We start from the raw sequence: 22,200 nt of genomic DNA on the forward strand, positions 1-22,200 counted from the left end.
TATGTAAAGGAGAATGCTAGACTATTTATAATGCTAGCTCCCTTTTCCCCTTACTCCACCCCTATCTTCACTCTTTAAATTTCACACTAGTCTGGAACAAGCTTACTGTTCATTATCTGTCTAATTCTTCCATATCCTTCAAGACCCATCTCCCCAGCTGAGAGATAAGGCCCCACCATGGAGCTTACTTCCCACGCAGTAATGTTTGAGCATCTGACTGTTTAGTTTTGTGACACTATCTGATTGTTTCACATCTCTTTGACCAGGCAGTAAACTCTTAGGTATCTTTCACATCTCCCCATACTGGTGGCTTCTAGAATGATCACCAGACTTAGACATGGTCTTACCTTGGAAGCCATTGCTTCCAGCAATGTGGCTTAGAGGAAATGCTAAAGGGGCTGAGAGGCCAGACCTAATGCCAGTTTGTCTTTGACACGTGGTGGCATCATATCTGGTTAAATGAAGCAACAGTCAGGTTAGCTTGCTCTTCTTATTGGGAAGCAGTAAAGATGTCTCCTCTCCGACTACCCACAGAAAGACTGGCAGCCTCCCGAAACACACAGGTACAAGTGTGAGGAGGCAGGCAGCAGCGGCAGAACTTAGGGAAATAAATGCCTATGAGTCAAAATTTTACTCTGTTCAAGCAACTTTTATTGAGAATGAGACCCCATTCATCTTTTAGCCCTGGACGAGGATCTAAATTCCTGCATTACAGCTAGTCTCTCTTTCCTTACAAATCTAGAGCTGGAAATAAACACACATGTAGAATGAACTGTATGTTCATTCCTCTCAAAAGAGAACACCCAAAATTAGAAAAACTGAGCATAATTTTATTACCATCAACAAAAGTCAAAAAACTGTGGGGAATATGAGTTTTCAATCTAAAAAGAATCCTGCAAATTCCATCGACATGCGAAGGGGATGTTATGTGAGGTATACTAAGTAGGACAATCCACAAGGCAGTTAAGTTTCACATAAGAATTCTTGACGTTTTCTGCACAAAGCTGGAATGGACATTATGTCTTTAGGTGCTATATACAAAAGAATTCTTCCCAAGTTTCTCACTATGAGGTATAAATTATTTATGCAAAATGAAATGTACTAGATTACTCTTATATAACTCAGCCTTTCCTTAGAGAATCTTTAATACATTTATTAATTAAACCTCGTGGTAGTCCTCCTGCAAAGTAGCTGCTTCTGAGGCAGGAAAATGTAGCTGCTTCTGAGGCAGGAAAATAACAGGTCTATTGTCTTCTTCTTTTTTGCTTTCTTGAAGAGAAAAAATAATCTGCTGCTGTAGGGCTCTCATAGATCTAAGTTCACCTAAAGACAGAGTACCCCTGCCACCTCTGCTCTAAAAAATTTTTGACCACACTAGCAAGTCTGGATTCCACTGCCACAGCCACACTGCACCATGAAATTTAGACTCACATTCCATGCAGCTATAACTAATAACATTAGCTGAATGTAAAATACTGCAATTTTAATAGTTTTTTTTTTTTTTTACTTTAAGAGATACGGCAGACTCTCTCTCCATCTCCACTCCTGCCAACACATACACACACACACAAACACATGTGCACAGGCGCATACACACATGCATACACGCACATTTATTCACTCCTACATCTCTCCACAGATATTTGATGTGGCAATTCTGCCTCAACTGAAGCAATCATATCTACTACAGAAATGGAACTACCTCTACAGTTAGAGTATCAGTAAAAAGTAGAAGATGGCCAAACAACCATAGCGGTGTAATGCTGAGATAGACATTTCAGCCCAAGTATGGTTCACAAGGGCTGGATTTGGATACTTGCTGTCTCGGCCTTTTTGGAGCACAGTGTAGTTGGGGGCACAATTGCTTTCTGTAATCTGTTCCTAAGAATCAGCAAACCACAAGAAAGGAGTCTTTTACAGTTTGATCATACATACTAGAGACCAGCCACTTCACTGTGCATGACAGGACAGGTATCTGACGGGAGTCGACTCCTCCCATATAGGGGCTTTGCAGAACCAAAAATTTTCCTGTGAAGAAACACGGGCTCCAAACTGGTCAAGTGGTGAATAATGGGGAATGTTTAATGCCTCCTACACTTGTCTGAATATAGTCATGACAGATGGCTTTGAATAACAGATATTTTACACAACTCCTTGAGATGAAAGTTTAAGTAAACAATGACCATACCTTTCCAGATTTCTTGGTTAGTATAGGCTAACTTACATACCTAATACTATATACAAATAGCTTTGAAGTTGTATTCACAATTATATGTGAGAGATAATTGAAATCTGATCATTTGCTTTTCTCTTCCCTTTTTAGTAATTGTAGCAGGTCACATAAAGCATAATATATGAATCTGGTTGCATGTAGTTATTTTATAATTCTGATAAGATATGGTTGAAATTGATTATCTGTAGTAAATATATCAGGCATGTCTGGAAAACGGGATTTTCTGACTTATCAAATATTCCAAGACATAAAAAGTAAAAAGTTGTGTATGTATATTATTAACAAATTTTTAATAAGCCCTTCCTAGAGCCCTCAAGGTCATAATTTTCAAGATGAATCATCACTTTTTGGAGATGTGATTAAGTGCTGGTTAACATATTTCCAGAAATATAATTTGATCTACCAGCTTCAAAGGTAATGATGGGGTGCTCCACGAAAAAATTCCTAATATCCAATGTGTAAGAATTTTTCTTCCTAGCATGGACTCGATGACCCAGAATGAATTAGAGGAATAATTGCCCTCACTGTCCACATAGCTCTAACTGTGGGAACATGGAGTAATATGTATTTACTCCATATCTGAAGGGATTCTCTTTTGAGGAAAGGCCTGGGAGGTCATTGCGAGTCTGGGGCTCTGAAGTCTCATGGAGGTAGGAAGTAGGAAGCTGCATGTTGGAGGTAATCATGTTGGAAGCATTTGACCACTGAGCCCACCCAACTGCTACCACTGAAGAGATTCAGCTCAGGCAACTTCTTGCAGTTAACCTTCCATGTCAGCCCACATTTCTATTTCTGCCATGTGAAATCTGTTTGAACAGGTTTTGCCATAGTATGAAATAGTTTTTATGTTTCTCTCTGGCTAAAAGTAACTCTGCCTATGTCATGGGCAAAGGCAAGACAAAGTGGGCCACTTGCCAGCTGCCACAATCCCAGTTTAGGCTCTTGTTAAAACTTCCTAATGGTCTCAGCAGACTCTCCCGCCTGGAATCCATCTGCTCAGTCTTCCTAGAGTTCTATTCTTCTTGAAAACCGTTCAGTGGCCAAATGAAGGCCAAACCCTTTGACCTGGAGTTTAAAGTCCTGCACAATCAGAATCGAACCTATGTTGTAGTCACTCCTGCAAACTGAAGCTCTAACCAATCTATTGTTAGTTCTTCTCTGCTAAACTTTACACTTTGCCGCTTTGTACATTTGTGCTTGTCATTCTTTCTATCTAGTGATGATGATTTAAAGAATGTGCAGATAAAGTGCTAGTAGAATTCAGAGGAGAGAAATAGCACTTCCAGCTGCAGGGGTTCAGGGAAAGACTCAGACTATAAATTGTATTTAATTGGGCCTTCAAGGATGTTATTAGATAAAGTGAATAATCTCTGTGCATGATGAAGAAATTGAGACTTACAATATATATATTTGGAAATTATTTTCTCCCTTTTTGGAATAAAATTCAGTTTTGAAATAAAAATAATAAAGCAATGACAGCATAGAGTACTATAATAATTCAAGTTATAGGAATTCCAATGTGCACTCTCATTTTATTAAATAAAATTCCTTATAATATGATAAAAGTTAGATAACCTATATACTAAGCTGTTTACTTCTATCTCTTTTAATGTATACTCTGAGATTAAATTTATTTTAATGTAGGCATCTATAGAATTATACATTCTGACCATTTGTTAGTAGGCTTAAATTTATACAGTATTCTCATTTCCCTTGTTATCAAGCTATTTGTGAGATGTTTGGTAGAGACTAGGAGTATAGTCTACGACAATGCTTAACACAAAAGAAGCCCATAAACTTGGTTTCACCAAGATGAATGACTAATTTTTTTTTACTTCATATTTTCTTACTTCTTATCTTACTTGTATAGAAATTATTCATAGTTTTCAGTGGTTGTGGTACTCACTGGTTATAGTATTACATAGAATATGAATACATGGTTATATATTATAATTAATATATATCTACTATTGGTTTCTAAATATGCCCTGACTATTATATAACTAACTTGAAGTTATGCTCAAATTCAATTCATCTCCCGGCTTAGAATTCACCTTTGTTTGAGCTGCATTAGCAAGACTCCTTCATTTTCTCCTGTATTAACAGAGTTTGTTGCTACTAGCTCTCATTCAAAACATAGTTTTACATGTGGAAGAAGTGACTTTGTGTATTTGTAATTATAGAAAGAGGCAGTGTAGCATGGTGGTTAACGACAAGGCCTCTAGAGTCAAACTGCCTGAGATTAAATTTCAGCAAGACCATTTATTAGCTGTTTAGCGATGCCTAAGGTAAACTTTGTATCAGTTTTACCCGAGGGATGATAACCATACTTATAAGACTGTTGTAAGAATTGAGTATATCTATATATATGCATCTTTTCTCATGTAATATAAAATATGCAATATCACATAACACATAGTATATGAGAGAAACCACATATAATAGTAACCTATACATAATAAGTGGTTTGTAAATAATAATATTATTATTAGGTTTAATTTGTGTACAAAAGCCCGAAACCTTAATTGAAACAGGAAATAGCTGTTAGTAAATTTGCTTATTATATTTTTGTTTACATATCTACTCCTAGAGCTAACTATCTAAAAAATTATTTCATATTTCCCGCAAGTATTTGGATTTTGTCTTCATATAATTTCAAACTGCTAGTCTAAGTTCAGTTAAAGCTTTCATTGCTAGCACTTAGATTAAGCCCCGAGGTAGGATTTTTGGATTTGCTGCTTGCTCATCTCGGCTCACCATGGTGTAAAATGGTAACCTGTAAAGAAACACTGAACTGGAGGATCTGTCATGGGATGTTTCGGTCTATCTTCTCTATGAATGACTTGTATCTAATTATAAATACCTATGAGATCTGAACTTTTTGAACTGACAGTCTAAATTGATCAAACGAACTGAAAAGCTGTCAAAACTCTACCATGTTTTTTTGTTTAAGACAGATCTCTCAATGAAAGAAAAGAAGGTAGGATGCTTATCATTCACTGAACTCTGAAATCAGCACTATTTGTTATTCCGTTTGTGTTTACCTTTATAATCTCATACTTTGGGTCTAGCATATCAAGAAACTTTGTTGAATCTTAGAGCTAGGAGGGGCTTCAGAGGTGATCTGGTTCTAGTTTTCCTTTTACAAATGAGGAAACTGAAATTTATTACATTAAAATGACATATAATTCACACAGATATGATTCAATTTGAGTTTAAAGGGTGAAATCTTAAGATAGATAAAACTTGTCATTTAAGAATCATCAATAATCTCTGAATTCCGAATTCTTCAGCACTAGAAGAATTTCTAAGTACCTTGGTAGCTGCCTGGCTCTGAAACGTGTTGAAAATACATAAAGAATATCATACCTGAAAGTTTGTGTTTACTACTATTTCCTTTTCTGTGGTTTTTCATGTGCAAGCAGAGCTTGCTAAAGGATTTCCCTTCTTCATTATTCAAGTGCAATCTAGCAACTATTACATCTGACAAACCATAAAACACAGAACCTAGGATACTTGAAGCTACTGTCAGGTACTCTTTTAATTAGATTTCTTTGGATTTAATTGAAGTTAAGCTTGTTAGTTCCTTTACTAATCATACTTTACTGTGAAGTGATATATTTTAGCTTCTGAATATTTCATACTTTTTACCTCTGCCTTCCTATATATATACATAAACCTACACATAAATATGCAACCTCTTAAAATTTTTCTGCCAAACAGAGCCAAAAAAATCACTAGGCTGGAAAAATATTTATGATAATGATCAAATATTTGTCATAATAAAGGAATTTATCCTAAAACTCTCAAGTATTTCTTTATCTTGACTTCCCTTCCATTCCTCGCTGAGATCTCTCTGTATTAGACGTGCTTAACTTGCCATAAGGTAGTGGGAAATTCCATTGTAACAAATACTACTCTATTATACTTGAAATTTGTTTTCTTGTGAAGGGACTTTGTAACAAAAATTCTGTTAAAAATCTCAAAAACATGGTTCAAGAAGGCAGGATTTACACATAAAAGAAACAGATATCCAGCTTTCCTCTTAAGAAGCTTGAGCAAGTGAAAAGGGGGTGCTTTGAACATAATAATGGGAGGATGCAAACCGTCTCTCCCTTCTCCCATCCCATCATTAAAAAAAAAATCTTCCCACCTAAGAAGCTCATTTGCTGTTTTTCGTTATATCTGTTTTAAAGCAGAGATGGCTTTCCTTAGAGGTAAGTTGGCATTTTTGAGATGGTGAGTAAAGGGATGAAGAATTGTCAGTGGTTTATATTTAACTCTTGGCCTCTCCTCCCTCCCTCATGCTTTCTTGCTTTATCACAAGTTGGACAGTACAGTAAGAATTGCACAGGATTTTACTTTTATTCCTTCATTCAAGTGCATTAACATCTATCTGGTGCTTAGATCTATGGAATCATTTATTCACTTGAACATAGAAAGAAGTGTGAATCGGCCCTTTCCATCTGCAGAATACTTTTTGGAATCTGTCATTTATGCCCTAACACAATTTTTTTTCCCCAATTTCTCTCATTAGCTTGGACCTTCCCTCCAGACTACTCCTGTATTTCTTTTCATCGTTTATCAGTACAGTTGATTTTATCTAAAATATAAGCAAACAAACAAAAAAAAAACAAGCTAAAAACAAAACCAGAATTGCTCTTCTATGAAGGGAGGGCATGCGCAATAAAGTGTTTTTCTAGGTGAGGTAAGAGTTTATGCTCACTCATCCTCATGTGCATCTCTAAACCAGGAGCACATGTTTGCAAGTTGGCTGGCTGGGGTTAGGGTTACCATCAGCCTGTGACTACAGAGTGGGAAATAGCCAACTGGCCCTCACTGAGAAATAGTACATTGATGGTCTTATTGGCACATGCATTAAACCAACAGAGTTAAACATCCCTATCAGTTATATCCAGCCTTTGTGAACTCAATGCCTAGAAACTCTTCTTCCAGTATCTGAACAGATTGTAAAGCAGGAACCAAGTGAGTCTGGGAGCACGTATGACCAGGGTGAGATGTTAACAAGAATCATTCAGACCTCAAATTTGATACTAAGGAAAAAGGGAGAACTTTTCTAGGAGGAGAATTTTTTTCCTCTACAACAGATGATAGGGTCTGAATGAAACAAATCAAAATTAGCCAGTTTGGAAGCACCCACGGGTGAGCTTTTGCAATTTCTCTGTGGCAATTCACAAACCACTGGATTCGTAATGCTGTACTAAAAGGAATTTAAGCCTGTCAGGTTAATTACACAATATTAGGTACGAAAACAAACAGTGCAACACAAAACATAGCTACATCATTATTTGCAGTAAATGTTAACTCTAAATAAGTGCAACCTGTCCATAAATGCTTGCTGTAAACTAATTAAAAAAATAAAATTTGATGGATAAACATGAAAAAAAAATTCTCACCGAGAATTTTTTTTTTAAATATCAGCACTCATTTAGAGTTTGGGATTTGTGAAAGAAAGCTTTAAAAGGAGCAAACCTGATTGGCTGTGGCTGTTGCTGCGAAGGGGACACTTGTTGCAGGAGTTGTTGCTGCAGAGACAGTGGCTGACGTAGCGCTGTGCATCATGGGTACTTTCAGGAGGGGAACCATGGGAGCAATGAACAGGAGGGTGTAGCATTATGGTAATAGAAGTGGTATTTTGGCATGGTGAATATCAGAGCAGCAAGCCATCATGGGTTAAACCAGCAGATGGCATGCAATCACAATGCAAAGCAAGGAAGCATGGGAGAGAAATAAAAAAGGGAAAATAGCTTATTACAAGTACAATTAAAGGAAGTTTTAAAACATAATCAGTGATTCCCAGAAAGGCCAAAGCAGATTACTTTGGTTGATGTATTTACAAACATTTTACTTCTAACAATAGATCATTCTCAATTCAGAGTCTATGGTGTCTGTAATAATTGTTGCTTCTAAAAACACAAAAGGTAATGTCTAGTTAAGTAAGAGTATATGATATTCATTTTTAATCATAATTCTAAAACATCAAAGGCTGATATGTAAGCCTAATTTTAAGGTAGGATTTTTTTTTTACAATTTATTGTCTTTAAGTTGAATTTCTTTTGTCAATGTGGGGCTGGTTTGAACTGGAATTACCAGGGATTGTGGTATATTTGGGTCAATAAATGGTGGAGCAAAAATCATGGCCTTGATGTGAATTCTAACACAGTTACTGTGACATAGGCAGACAAATTTTGCCAATGTTTATTTTCTGGATTCTAAATGGAACAAATTCATATGTCCTAAAGACAGACTTTTGTACCAAGGCATTGGAATGTATGCTATTAAATGTTATCATCTAAGGAAGTGCTAAGGTACAAATAATCATCGCAAATAAATCAACACTTAAAATTAAAAATAATAATAAGAAAGGCGAGTCAGATATTTGTTTTCAAAATACATCCATTTATAATTTTTTTTAAAAATAAATACTTCTGGGAAACTCTGATAATTCTAACACACAGCAAAGAGGAGATAAAGGCACACCACTATGAAACTTTAAAACACTGATGAAATTAGCCTGCCTCTCTGATAAATTAAGCTTTTTTCCTTATGTCAAACCATAAAAACTATAAATAGAATAAAATACAGATCATTAAAAGGCAGACTTGTGCTTGTGGTTTTATGTTTTGTAGTGGTTGTTCTAGCACAGTGGTTGTTCTAGTCACATTAAAATGGTCATTTTCTTAAATATACAAGTACATTTTAAAAACCTACACATTAACTCTAAAGCCAAATAAGCCTTCAGATCTACCATTTCCTAAAGCATTTCTACCATCTCTGAAATAAATTTCAAGCAAGTGAAGGTATTGTACATAATATAAAAGACAAATAAAAAAAGGTTGAAACCTACCAATACTGGTAGCGGGTGTCATGCACAAAACTGACCCTGCATGTCATGCAATGGTAGGTGGAAAAAGTGAATAAAGGGAAAGAAACAGGTTAGCGGTTTAGAGTTAACATTCAAAGTGAGATTGAAGCACAACCAGAAATAAGTAGGGTTAGTTAACACAGTCTTTTAGAGTCATTCACATTTGCAGTACTGAAACAAATATATCTGACTTATTTTAAGCCAATATTATTCGAAGCTCACTCCTTAGACTACTTGTCAAACTTTCTACTCCTCTATAGCGACATGATTCTAATGAGAATGACGTGATAATAACGCTGCAGTGTCCTTGCTCAAAGACCTCAAAGCACTTTAGAGATATTATCAAGTTAATTCTCCAAGGTAGGAAGTGGGTATTTTACAGATGAAAAATCTGAGGCATGGTAACTACTCCAAGGTCATACATCATGTGAGTCAAGGGTAAGGCTAGAAATAGAATTCTAGTCCTAAATCCAGGTCAGATTTTGTATTCATTGGATTACACTGACCTTATTGCATTAAAAGTTTGCTTGTTTGGTTGTAAAATGTTCCATGTCAATAACGAGAAGATATTAAAAACAGTAATTAAGATTGCGGAACTTCCAAATCAAAGGCTCACAGGTCAGGTGAATTTTAGATTACTATTGAAAGCCTACAATGTAGAAAGACTGAGATTCCTGTTAGAATGACTGGGATGAATATATGTTCTATTTTATGCTACCAGTTCATTATGATACAGGAGTGGTACTTAAGCAATGAAGTCTAAATACTACAGAAGCAAAGTAGTGCAGAATTAGGGCTGAGTTAGGACCAGGGCTAGGGATTTTTGTCATGGCTTGCTGTTAGGTGATCCCTGAGGAGGACCTTTGCAAAATTCCTAGGAAATCTCAACTTGATGTTTAAGTGGGTAGGTAGGAGGCAGGAGGGAGGAATTCAGCCTTTCCTTGGGAATAGTTACCTTACCTATAGGTGGTCTTATTAAGGTACTTGTATCAGAAAATTCTTATCATGAATACTAATTTATATTGTGGAGGACTGAAAAAAGAACCATATTGAAAGGAACTATCTAATTCTGGTTCAGTTCCTTAAAATGAAAATCAAGGTACTAAAAGGATTTAGATGACTGAAGACTGAGTGTCATGTGGGTGCCAGAGAATTAGTTTTTAATGAATGTAAGTGTATCTACTTAGGGTTTGAGAACTATCTTCTGAGATTCTAGATGAAGAATCTGTGATGTGTAGGTCTTCATTCTCTCTGCTGAACTGTTCACACCTGAAGGAGACTTTTTGCCTGATGTACGTTTTGATCAGGCTAACATTAACTAGTCAGGACAAGAGGTTATTTAACTTGGCTACTTACTATTGGATTCTTCAGCAAACATGTGCTACTATTTCCAACTTAAAACACACACACACACACACACCCACCTCAAAATCTTGTTCATGACACCCTATCTTTTTCTAGCCTTATCTTTCCAATCTTTACAAATTTCCTGAAAGTCACCTACACATAAAATTTCACTTTCTTGATCCCATTTATTCTTCAATTGTCTCCAATTTTGCTTTCATTTTTACCTCTCCATTCAACCTGCTAATATCACCAAAGAACTTCATATTGCTGCAATCGGTAGGAGCTCTTTCATCTTCACCTAATTTCCTCTAACTTTCTGAATATTGGTAACATTTAGCACTTGGCCACTCACTCCATAATAAACCACTCTTTTTTTCTTGTATTTTCTGATATCTCTCTCTCTCTCTCTCTGTCTCTCTCTCTCTCTCTCTTTCTCTCTCTCTCTCTTCCCCCATGCCTCCTTACCCCCTACCCTCGCCAGCCCCAATATCTCTATATGCTGGAGTTTTTCAGGACTCAATTCTGGTTCTTTTTCATTTACTCTATACTTTTTCCTGGTGCATCATTCAATCTATAATATTATTCAAACCAGTATCTAACTACCATCTATGAGCGCAAGGCTACCAAATTATGTATCCTGCCTGGATCTCTCCTTTAAACTCCAGGTCCTTTCATCTGTCTGCTCACGTGACTTTTCAACTTGAATATCCGACAAAGGTCTCAAATTTAATGTGTTCAAACCATCTTTACCACAGAATATTTTTTCACATCATAAAATTGTACATGGACATCACTATCTATGTAGTAGCTTTAGCTTAAACTGGAAGTTATGCCTGACAGCACTGGCCCAACTCACCAATGCCTTCTTTGCACTACAGAATGGATCTTGTATTTGTCCGTTTGTCCATCTTTACAGCCACTTTTCAATTCCTGATCACCATTATCTCTAGGCTCAGCTATGCAATAATATCCTAACTTGTCTTCCTGCTTCCATTCTCACCCTGCCCCCCACCTTAGTCCATTCTCCACTCTGCTGTCAGAGTAAACCTTTCCAAATACAGGTCTGTTCACTTCTCTGCTGGAAATGATTCATTGCTTTCTCATTGCTTTTGGATAAAAACCATGTTGGTCCAGTCTCTGACTATCTCTCCAGCTCGTCCTACACCCCTCTCCCCCAGGCACTATGCTCCAGGTTAGCCTTTCATTTCTTTGAACTGAACAGACCACACTTTTGTCCTACTTTTGGGCTTTCCACAGCTGTCCCCTCTGAATAGAACAAACTCTATCCTACTCTTTTCATCTTTTAGGTCTAAAGGTGCATGTCACATCTTAGAAAACTATTTAATTGTTCTTCTACCTACCTGCACATGCCATTTAGATCAGTTTTCTATTTTTACTCTTATTAACTCTCCTTTTTCTTTCACAGTACTCAGAAAAAATGTTAATTATATATTTATATGAGTATTTATTGAACATATTTCTCCCATTCTCTACTGTATACTCTAGGGGAGCAAGGGTCATATCTGTCTAGGTCTATGGGGTACATAATAGGTGATTAGTTGGTTGAATAAATGTTCTCAGCCATTAGTGAGAGTGTGTTGGGAGCAATTTGTCCCTAAAATTTATTAAAATATCCAGTTTGTGAATGATTTCATTTTAAAGTCAACCATGGCTAGACTCAAAGTTATCCCTATAAAAATTCTATGTTGTTCTTTTTCATGCTAATGTGGAAGGGCTTTCTTGGAGGGCTTTCCTGTGTCCTGCATGTGAATGTCACTGGGTTGCAAATCATCAACAGCAGCTCCTGCAGCCACAATGGCCTAGGACTGGACACATCACATTGGCTTCAGTTCAAGATATGGCTGAAATACTTTACCAAATTACTTTGATGAACCATGGTCTCACGTAGCTTAAGAGTGAAATGAATATTGGAAAACCATAGCTTTTTCTCCCATGACTACAATGGATAACTTGCTATTCCTCAAATACACTCTTTCCAACCCATGCTGTCCCACCTACCTGAGATGCATTTCCTTCACTGGTAAGATCTTCCTTATAATGTCCTAAGCAAATCTCTCTTCCTTTGGAAAATTTGTCTTTCTCTATATACTTTCTCAACCAGGCACATATGCTGATGGCCAAATATATTGTCTCTTTCTTCTTTACTCTCAAATAGCTTCACTCACATCCTAAGTTAGCCCTTCGTGCTTTCAATTATATTTGCTTTTTGCCCGCTTCTGAACTCCTTTGTAGTCTCATTACTGGCTCTGGAACCCAGAACACACTATATGTTCAGTTACTATCTGCCGAATTGGATGGGATACATAAATTTTACTGTGGTTCTAAATAGACATAGTTTCCATTAAATACTGACAAATCTTTTATGAAGGTGTTTGATAACCTTATGTAACATGGTTTCCGATCATTAGGTAATATTTGTGTTAGCACTTTTCCCTGTTCTATTTATTTCACTTTTTTAATATAATGAAATAACTCAAGGAAGGAGTCAGTAGGTTGTCTCTGTTCTGACTAACCAAAGCATTTCACTAAAGCACTAATTCTATCAACAGCGCCTCAAATGTTTTTTTGCTTCAGCTGCACAAATATTTCGACTCTAGAAACTGTGAGTCAGAATTATCTGGATAATTTCATTAATTATATATTCCACTTTGCAGCATAGACACAGCCTCGGTTTTTCCATCTGCAAAAGGCAAATAATTATTCCTGTCATTGGTAGAACTATCTTGAAGAATAATGTAAGTATGTCTATAAGAACATTTACAGTAACTCAGAATAAACCTGTCAGAGAAATGCCAAGAACTATTATGCTGCTATTTTTGTAAGTGGTTTTCACCATTTTCCTAACATAGCCAAGAAAAAGTATAACTACTTGGTTAAAATAATCCCTATCAAAAAAGGAAAAAAAAAGAAAAACTCCCGCCCACTGCAAATGTGCTAAGGCATCAACCAGGGTGATAATTATATTAGCATGGTTTTGTATAAGAATTCCATATTTTGCATAATATTTTATGTTAATATTTCCACAGCCTGGAGGCAGAATCCAAGTCCAAATTCGCATTGTGTCATTGGAAGAATTTTAGTAGCACATCGAAACGTCACTATGAATGACCTTTCAATAAAGGTCTCTAGGAAAACATAAAATGCTTTTTGTTTTATATTTATGATAACTGTTAAAGTATTTATAGAAAAATAATGTTTAAAAATAATGGGTCCACCATCCACCATTTTCACTTAATTTACAGAGGTTTAAAATAACAGTTATTAATAATGAATGATTATCATCATCATTTTAAAATTAGGCTCGAAATACTGTTTATGAGAAAGAAAGCATGAAATAAAAACTACAGCCAAAATAAACTCTGAAATTTCTGTTGTGGATTTAAGTTGGGAAAAGATTATGTTAATTTCCTTTCAATAAAATTATTTTCTTTTTCATCATTTGAGAAACATGAAAATTTCTTAGAAGTTGAAATACCATTTCAGAGCACGAGATCCACATGCTTGTTCACTATGATATTTATATCGTGTTACAGATGGAAACACTTCTAATTCACAGAATTAATTGGGTTAGACCCACTTTTTGGCTCCCAAAGCCCACTCAATTGAGGGTTGCCGGACACACTGAACAGTTCTTAAAGAATCCAGCAGAGGGCAGAAGTGCACAACCACAGCAGCCAGTACACACTGAGTCCTCAATACAATGCATTTCATCGACAATAATCAAGTCATTACATAAGAGATGATATTCATTCTTGCTTTGAAGTCTTTAAATGGTTTCCAGGTGAAATATTTAAAAATAAAGATTCCGTCAGTGATTTGAAAAGTCAATTATTATTGGATGGAAGTGTTAAATATGAGTGAGAGGCCTTCAGTCTTTTGCATGGCTTAGCTCCAGGGTTTCACAGGCACTCCCAGGGAATGGTAGTGGCATTACCACCCAGTCTTCAGAAACAGATTTGTCCTTTCATGCTTTCCCCTCAGAATATTCATCCCTAATTTTTTTTATTTTAACACATGAAGATGAAGTGTATAAAATAAGACACTTAGAGAAATCACGCAGGACTTGAGGTAAGTTTATCTTCTAGTAATTATTTTTTAAACATGTTATGTCAAGTGGATTACAATACTGCTGTGCTATAACTGCACTGAAATGTCACTAATTAAGGTTGTAATAGGACAAGAGTTAAGCCCCAATAAGTACTGATTTAGAGACTGACTCCACAAATCTATGAATCTATTTTAAGAGTAGAGCAGAACTAAAATAAAAAAAAAAAATACTAAGAACCATTTACTTATGTAATTTATATTTTTCCTATAATAAATGTTGTTAACAGGTTAATAATTCATTTCAAAGTATAGATTTTATCTAAAGAATACCATAGAAATAGTTATTTAACTCTCTCTTTTGTTATCTTCTGATATGCTATGAGATTTAAGGAAATGGATAATAAGCCCATGAAAAGTACTTTAGGATCAACAAGCAATTTTTGATAAAAATTGCGATTCATCTATATTTACCTTTAAGTCACTATCATGCAATGAAAATTTGCCTTTGAAACTAAGTACACAATGAACAGCCTTTTTTCACTAAGGCCTAAGTCACTCTCTGGTTCCTTTGTTTGTTTGACACTAGCAAATTTTATTTATATTGAGAATATCATCCCTTTTTCTAACACAGACCAAAGGTCAAAGCCACGGTCAATTTAGGATGACTTCCTGTGTTTGTATATGGTGTATGCAGGCTTATGGTCAGGGAGGGGGTAAGAAATGGAGAAGGGTTAACGTGCATTGTACTTCTGCTTTTTTGCTTTTATTTGCTGTTTTACGCCAAGCTGTAAAGTACTCTGTGGCCTCCACATATGGAGGCCCGGGTTGTGTCATGTCATGTAGATTGGACTAGTCACAGGGAAACTAGGTTCTAGGTCTTTTTCTCATTAGTTATGCTACCTTGGGAGTCACTTCACATTTAGGGGGCCTCAGTTTTCTCATCTGTAAAACAATCAACTGGATGATCACTAAGAATCCTTTCGACTTCGAGATTCTATGATTAAGATAATTCATCTCTTAGTTGAATGATAGAGTCAATGTATCTTAGTATCCGATATTATCAGGTATTGGCTTAGAAACCAGGCATAAGAGCTCTCTATATTTGTGAACTCAGAAGTTGAGAAGGATGGCAGGAGAGACAGAATGGATGTAAAAATATGAGTAGAGGATTGCTTTAATTTGAATAGCCTCACTTTTTTAGTACTCTGAATAAGAATAGAAAAAAAAGGTTAGTATTTATGGGAATTACTATTTTTAGATCATACAGGGTTAATGAAAAATTTCAATTGTCACACATAAAAGATCTTATTTACATAAACGGTTTTACATAGCATGTGTAAATACAAGAAACCAAAAGGCCTAACTGCTATTTGCTTCTCATGAGTTCAGTCTGTCACTTAACTCTATAAAATATTTGGCTTTAGAATCCTAACAGTCTTTAGCTATCATTCCAAGCAAGGTAAATATATCTAGATAGCTAGGACATTGAGTTTCAGGCTGTAGTTACTGTACCTTTAAAAGCAAACTAGATGCCACCGAACAGCTTAAAGGAATGAGAAGAAAGCACATGACCAGAAGGGCACACAGACACAGGACTTGGAACTGTCAGGGCACATACCTGTTGGAATAAACGCTGTGTGTTGCTGCAACTGTGCACTGGTTAGAGCCTGCTGGTAGTGCAAGACACTGGGATTAAAGACCGTGCTGGCACCGTTGCTTTTTTCAAGTGCTTGTCTCTTTGGTAAAGGGTGAAGAGCACCAGGTGGAAAGGCCTATAAGTGAAGAATTGGATAAGACATGTATAACTCAAAGTAAACACACCTTCAGTGTCCACAGAGATCATCAATTGCAACATTCTTTTAAAAAATGACAGCTAAGGAGATGCCTCTGCCATGCACCTTAATTTAAATAGCAGCAATGTCGAATGAGTGAGAATTCGTTATTGAGAGCGAAAGCATGATTTCTGTAACCCAAAATGGTGCATCTCAACTAAGGAAAAGAAAAACTATCAAGCAACAACAACGAAAATGGCTTCAGCTTTTAAAATGAGTTAAACTATTCTAAAGGGGAAAAGAAGCATTTGTGTTATTATTAGTACCCATTCTTGTCTTTAACTAAATGACAATTTCTTGAATTTAAAGGTTAATGAGAATTATTTTCCGAGCCAAGTAATTTAAATTTGCTTCACTCTTTTGGAAAAGGTATTACAATTTGTTAGGATTAATTTATTTCACATATTACATATGAAAATGAGATGGCTAAACACCTTATTGAATTTTTTCATTACTTAATAATAATGATTGTTTGCAACCAATATTTTACAAGTAATACAAATCTCAGATGGTTCTCTGAAAAGCTACATGCAAAGCGAAAGGTGAAAGGTCAAAGTACCAGGTCTACAGATGCTTCGAGAGGTCGCTTCATTGCTTTGGCAGTCGACTGAGTCTTTTAATAACAGGCAGCGAGCACATGATGGCAGTGGGCCAATGGGATTCAAGCGAATTAACATACAGGTAAACAGCAAGCAGAGGTGCATCATGGGAACGGCATTGCATTGTGGATAGGTGAGAAGGAAAAAAATATTCTGAATGCAATATACAACGTACAAAACACTAGGCATGCACAACAACAAAAATGTTCTCTAAGAAATGAATATTACACCTTAAATTAGTATCGAAGCAAAAATGCATCTACTATACCTTAGTTAAAAGCATATAAGAGAGTAAAATATAGATGTTTGAAATTCAGGAAAGTTAATTAAAACAGCAGCTTGCATACACACCATAAGCATTTTTTATATTGCTTCAGAAAAAAAAATGGAAAACTTTTAAGGGCCGTAGGATTGAAGAACTTCTGATAAGTTAGTTTTCAAATATAAAATAAATAATCAATGCACTAAGTATATAAGATCCAAGTTAAAAAAAGATTATATCTTTAACTTGTATTAAAAAAACTTTTAATGATAATCTAGCCTAACAAAATGAAGTGGCAAACTGAGACAAAAAATTCAGGCAAAAAAATATTCAAACACAAGATTATTTAGGCAAAACTGTTTGGGTTTGGATCTTAATTTTTTGTCTGAATCATGGATAATTGTCTCAATTTTTCTCTTCATTCTGCTAGTGTGGATTTGACAATGCAGAATAAGTTTCCAAACTTAAGTTTTGAATTTGAACAGTAAGTTTCTCAAATTTCCCACTTTTATTCCATTGTACTGTTTCTAATGACTAACTTATCATCCATTCTATGATTTCTACTACATTTGAAATTATAATTCAATGTATCTTAACAACTTACCGGATTATACTAAGAAAACACCCTTTAATAAGGTAGTTAGTGTCTTCGAGTATCAAAATAATTTATATTTAATAATTCTATTTGTACTTTTAGCTCTGATCAGTGACCGACCCAGTTAATTAGATGCGGAAATTTTGACTAGAACAAGTACAATAGCTAAAAAAAGTAAACAGCTACAAAATAGCAAAGAATTGCTTGAAATATTAGAAGTAAAATAATATCTTTAACTTATAACCATACTTTTGGGAAGATAGTTTCATTTAAACAGCTGAAATAATAACAAATATTGATTAAGACCACAACAGAAAAATTTTTCTACTCCTTGGTAATTGTTGTAAAAGACCTAAAAATGCTATAATGAAATTCTGTGAAAATAAAGAAATTTGAAGGAATAGCTCCAATGCAAATAAAAAATGAAATACCCTCTTTTTATGTTTAGCACAATAGGTAAACCCCTAAGGTCTATATAATAAATACAAAATGTTATGTTCTAAAGTTCTGAATTAGAACTATGGCATTTGAAATAAAATGGGATAGTACTAAAACCTCAAAAGGGAAATGGTAAATGATATTTTCCTTGGAAAATAAAGAGTTGTTCATCATCATTTGAAAATTCAGGATTCAAAGTATAGAAGTGATAGGAGATCATTTCACAGAAGCACTACGGGGGAGGGAGACTAGCAATAAAGTGGAAAGGACATAGGTAGAGAAGAGATTTAGAATGGCCAGTGGAGAATCTGTTTTGTATGGCAGTCTTGATAGCAGCCATCAAATACTGTGAAATCATTATTCTTAAAATAGAATTGTGAACATTCGTATAAACTAAGCCTTATACTAAGAAAGCTTCTTTATACTGGATGTTCTTTCCTCAAATGCAAGTTGCTGTTATGTAACTTCCATGACACTACTTTCATTTAAAATCTTTCATTCCTGTGTAATTTTATCTTGCTAAATAATGCATTTTCTTTAGCTTAATCTACCTATATATGGCTACATAGCCTATTCTCATGGAGTGCATTGAGAACATTAACTGGATAGTTAAACCCCAAATCATTTTGGCCTCAACTCTTCCTTTCACTTTTTCAGTCCTTGGTAGTTATAGAACAAATCTACTATTGGGTTGATTTTTTTCTGATATACTAATGAGAACGGTGATTATGTCTCCAAAGGCTGATATTTCTCAACAAAATTTTGATTGAACAAAGAATCACTTAATGAAATTTCAAAGTAGGAAAAGAGATATTAAACATTTCTCCCAGAGATAATCGGCTGGAAGGTTAATGTTCTCTTTTTTCTGATCTTAGTTTTCTGAAACTTAATTTCCATAGAAATCACAATAATCTAGGAATGTAAAGAAACTGAGAGCTCTAAACTGAGCTGGACAGTGACTTTCTACCACTCCATCTTGTGGGTTATCTTTACTAGATGCAAGTATCTTTCCCTTTGAAGGAAACACTAAAGTCTTGGAGGGTCGAGCATCTGTATTAGTATCTTACACACCTCACACTTTGAGGCCCATGAATAGAATGCATTAAAAAACCTATATGGGTGACTAATTATGTTATAATGCAGCATTGTAGTGCACAGATATTCTCCTTTAGAGGATATTATTGGAGTCCTGGCTTATGTTTACCTATGTTGAAAGATCTTCAGGCTTAGAACAGACTTTAGAGATCACCAAGCCCAGTGCATCTTGGAAGCTACTTTAGGCACCTATATAGAGAAAGAAGTTCTCTTTAATTGAGCCCCTATATGTACCAGATACTCGGCATTCCTTCTTGCTGGCCTTATCAACATTTTTGATCCTCTGCCCCTTCTGGGCCTCCTCCAGCTTGTGTACATGCAGCAAGGTTTTTCTTTTTCTGGATCAAGAAACCATCAAACTGTGGGTTGAGGCAAGCAAACCAAGGCCCATGCCAGGCGTTATAGGCAAAGACCACATCTGAGGAGTCAGGAAACCCTGACAACAACGATCAGAGCTGCCACTATAACATGGAAGAAAAGAATATGGACAAGTAGGAGGTAATTCAAAGTTCCTATACATGTTGTATGAAAAAGGTATCTCCTTGTATAACTCCATTTTTGTGTGGGTGAAAAAAGAGTGCTTGCTCGAAGATCACATATCCTTGAGTTAAAATTACAAAACAGAAGCTCTGTCTGGGTTATTTTCACATTTTTAAAATTCTGGGGAAGATGATGCTCATGTTTTAAGAAGTATTTTGAGAAAAAAAAAATAAGGCTCTAAAGGAAATAAGTATCTCTCTGGAATCAAAGCTTTAAATTAAATTATTCAAGACAATGGGGGAAATTCCTGGACCGTAATAAAAGTTACACTACAGAAATTCTTTGTGTTCACACATGAAACCTAGGTGAATGGAAGGAATATTAATATCTTCGGACTATAATCATTACTTCATTTCTTTTAAACAAGGAAATAAAAATAATAGTTTTTTTTTTTTAAGTGTATTGAGTAATCTTGATACTAGAGTAAGAATACTTTGGCTTTATCCAAGTGCTCCTAGGCTAGTTTCAAATGAACCTCTCACTTCAACTAAAAAGATATAACAGATTCAGTAATTTTCATGTCACTGTCAGAAAGAAGCTGGCTTTTGTTCTGAAACTACATTCCATTGGGTTGTCTCTGACGATGCTGCAAGATCCCCCAAAATATCAGAACTCCAAATTTGGGCACAGTATAACAATCCAGGAAACTATGGTAACTAAATATACTGACATCCACTGCAATAACCTCTATGCACCTTGATGAGTATGATATGAAAATGTGCAGAAAGGTAAAGAGATATCAGGCGGAAAAATGACCTTATGTGTAAATAGCCATTTCTTCTCTTATCCTCATTAATCCAGGTCACCTACCATCGACATATAGTAGGTACATTGTTCTTTCAAAGATGTAAGAATGTGTCCCTGTAGATGTCCAAAGCTATGGTCAGTGTTGTATGGAGAAGCCTGTTTTAGAGAATGGACTGATATACCAAGAGAAGCAGAAAAGAGAACAAAGAGAGATACCTACTGGTTTTCAAGTTTCTGAAGCCAGGCACCCTTGAATCCTATTTTACTTCTCTTTTTGGAAGGCAATGCATGATCTAGTAAAGTCCAACTTTTTAATTTAAGCTACTTCAGTTGGGTTTATGTCTTTTGCTAACATAGTCCTGACTAGCCTTGGGGGCATTCTTGATACCAAGTGATGATTTATAATATATTAGTTCAATGGAAAAATGTGTTCTTTATGCCCGACAATCAACACACCAATTAGGATAAATTGGAGCTGACTTAAAGAATCATTACAATGAAAAAAAATTTACTTCTCATAGAATGAGATCTTTACTGAGTGGCTAAGAAATGTATAAAAGAATTCCACTTTCATCAGCATTAAGTACCAATTTGTTTTCATCTTCCTTTCACCTCCCATTCTCAATTATAATCAGTTTTGAAAACCACTCTTTTATTAGAACAAAAAAAAGGGAGAATTTCTCTATGTTGTAATGACTTTCATATGTTGGATGCATGCATCCCCAGATATATAAAAACTCACATATTCAGAAAAATCAGTTATGTCCAGTGACATAAGAATGAAAAAGACACAAGGAAGAACACTACGAGGACAGGGACTCTGAGAAGAAACAGTGAGAGAGATGAAGGACCCAGTGCTCAAGAAGCTTGGAAAGAAGCTCAGATTGGAGAGGTCTATATAACCACACGTGCCACACTAAATGGCAGCCACGTAGGGCAGACTCTGTGCCTTTATTTCTGTATCCCTGTTGCTTATCACGGGGCCAGGCGTTTGTAAACACTTGTGGAAAGAATGTTGAATAATATGAACCTGTTTGTATAACGGCTACCCTTGAATTTTGATCAGTTATCAATGCGTGAGGTACATGGCCACTAGTTTAGAACATTGTGTTTTAAATTCTACCTTAATCTCAGAAGCCATATCTGTCTTTTCCAAGGAAGGACTGGCTGAGTCGTTCATGCCCCACTGGACCCAATTATGCATTTCCATCATCAGCATTGTCACTCTTACTTACTAAACTTCATGCTCCTCGAAGGCAAGGAAATCTGCCTAATTTATTTATTCTACCCAGCAAGTGCCTGATGCATGGCAAGTCTCATTAAATGTTCTGAATGAATACATAGTGCCTGTCATATATTCAAATAGACTTCTGATAAGCCAGAGATCTCACATTAAATGAATTAATTAGAAAGTTCTGCAACTTAGTGCAATGGTTCTCAAACTTTGCTGTTCATTGGAATCAGCTTCAAAAAAAGGCCACTGCCCAGGCCACATCCAGACCAGTTAAATGAGAAGGGGCCAGTGTTAGATAGAACCCTTCAAGAGCTCTCAGGTAAT

At 35.7% G+C, this 22,200-nt stretch overlaps 1 protein-coding gene across 10 annotated transcripts in view; it reads right to left on the bottom strand.

The window, feature by feature from the left end:
• MBNL2 (muscleblind like splicing regulator 2) overlaps positions 1-22,200 on the bottom strand; it is a 146,099-nt gene that overhangs the window by 16,942 nt on the left and 106,957 nt on the right. For 2 of the 10 annotated variants that reach the window (XM_036228867.1, XM_016123161.2), the window contains 3 exons: positions 16,153-16,306; positions 9,102-9,137; positions 7,727-7,821 (listed from right to left, as the gene is read on the bottom strand). In XM_036228867.1, coding sequence (XP_036084760.1) covers positions 7,727-7,821; positions 9,102-9,137; positions 16,153-16,306 — 285 coding nt within the window. Of the gene's footprint in view, positions 1-7,726; positions 7,822-9,101; positions 9,138-16,152; positions 16,307-16,925; positions 16,980-22,200 lie in introns of all 10 variants that reach the window. The other 8 variants (XM_016123155.2, XM_036228868.1, XM_016123156.2 and 5 more) reach the window with 7 other exon arrangements.

This window comes from Rousettus aegyptiacus, unplaced genomic scaffold (assembly GCF_014176215.1).
Source record: "Rousettus aegyptiacus isolate mRouAeg1 unplaced genomic scaffold, mRouAeg1.p scaffold_m13_p_11, whole genome shotgun sequence".
In the NCBI taxonomy this organism is placed as follows: Eukaryota; Metazoa; Chordata; class Mammalia; order Chiroptera; family Pteropodidae; genus Rousettus; species Rousettus aegyptiacus.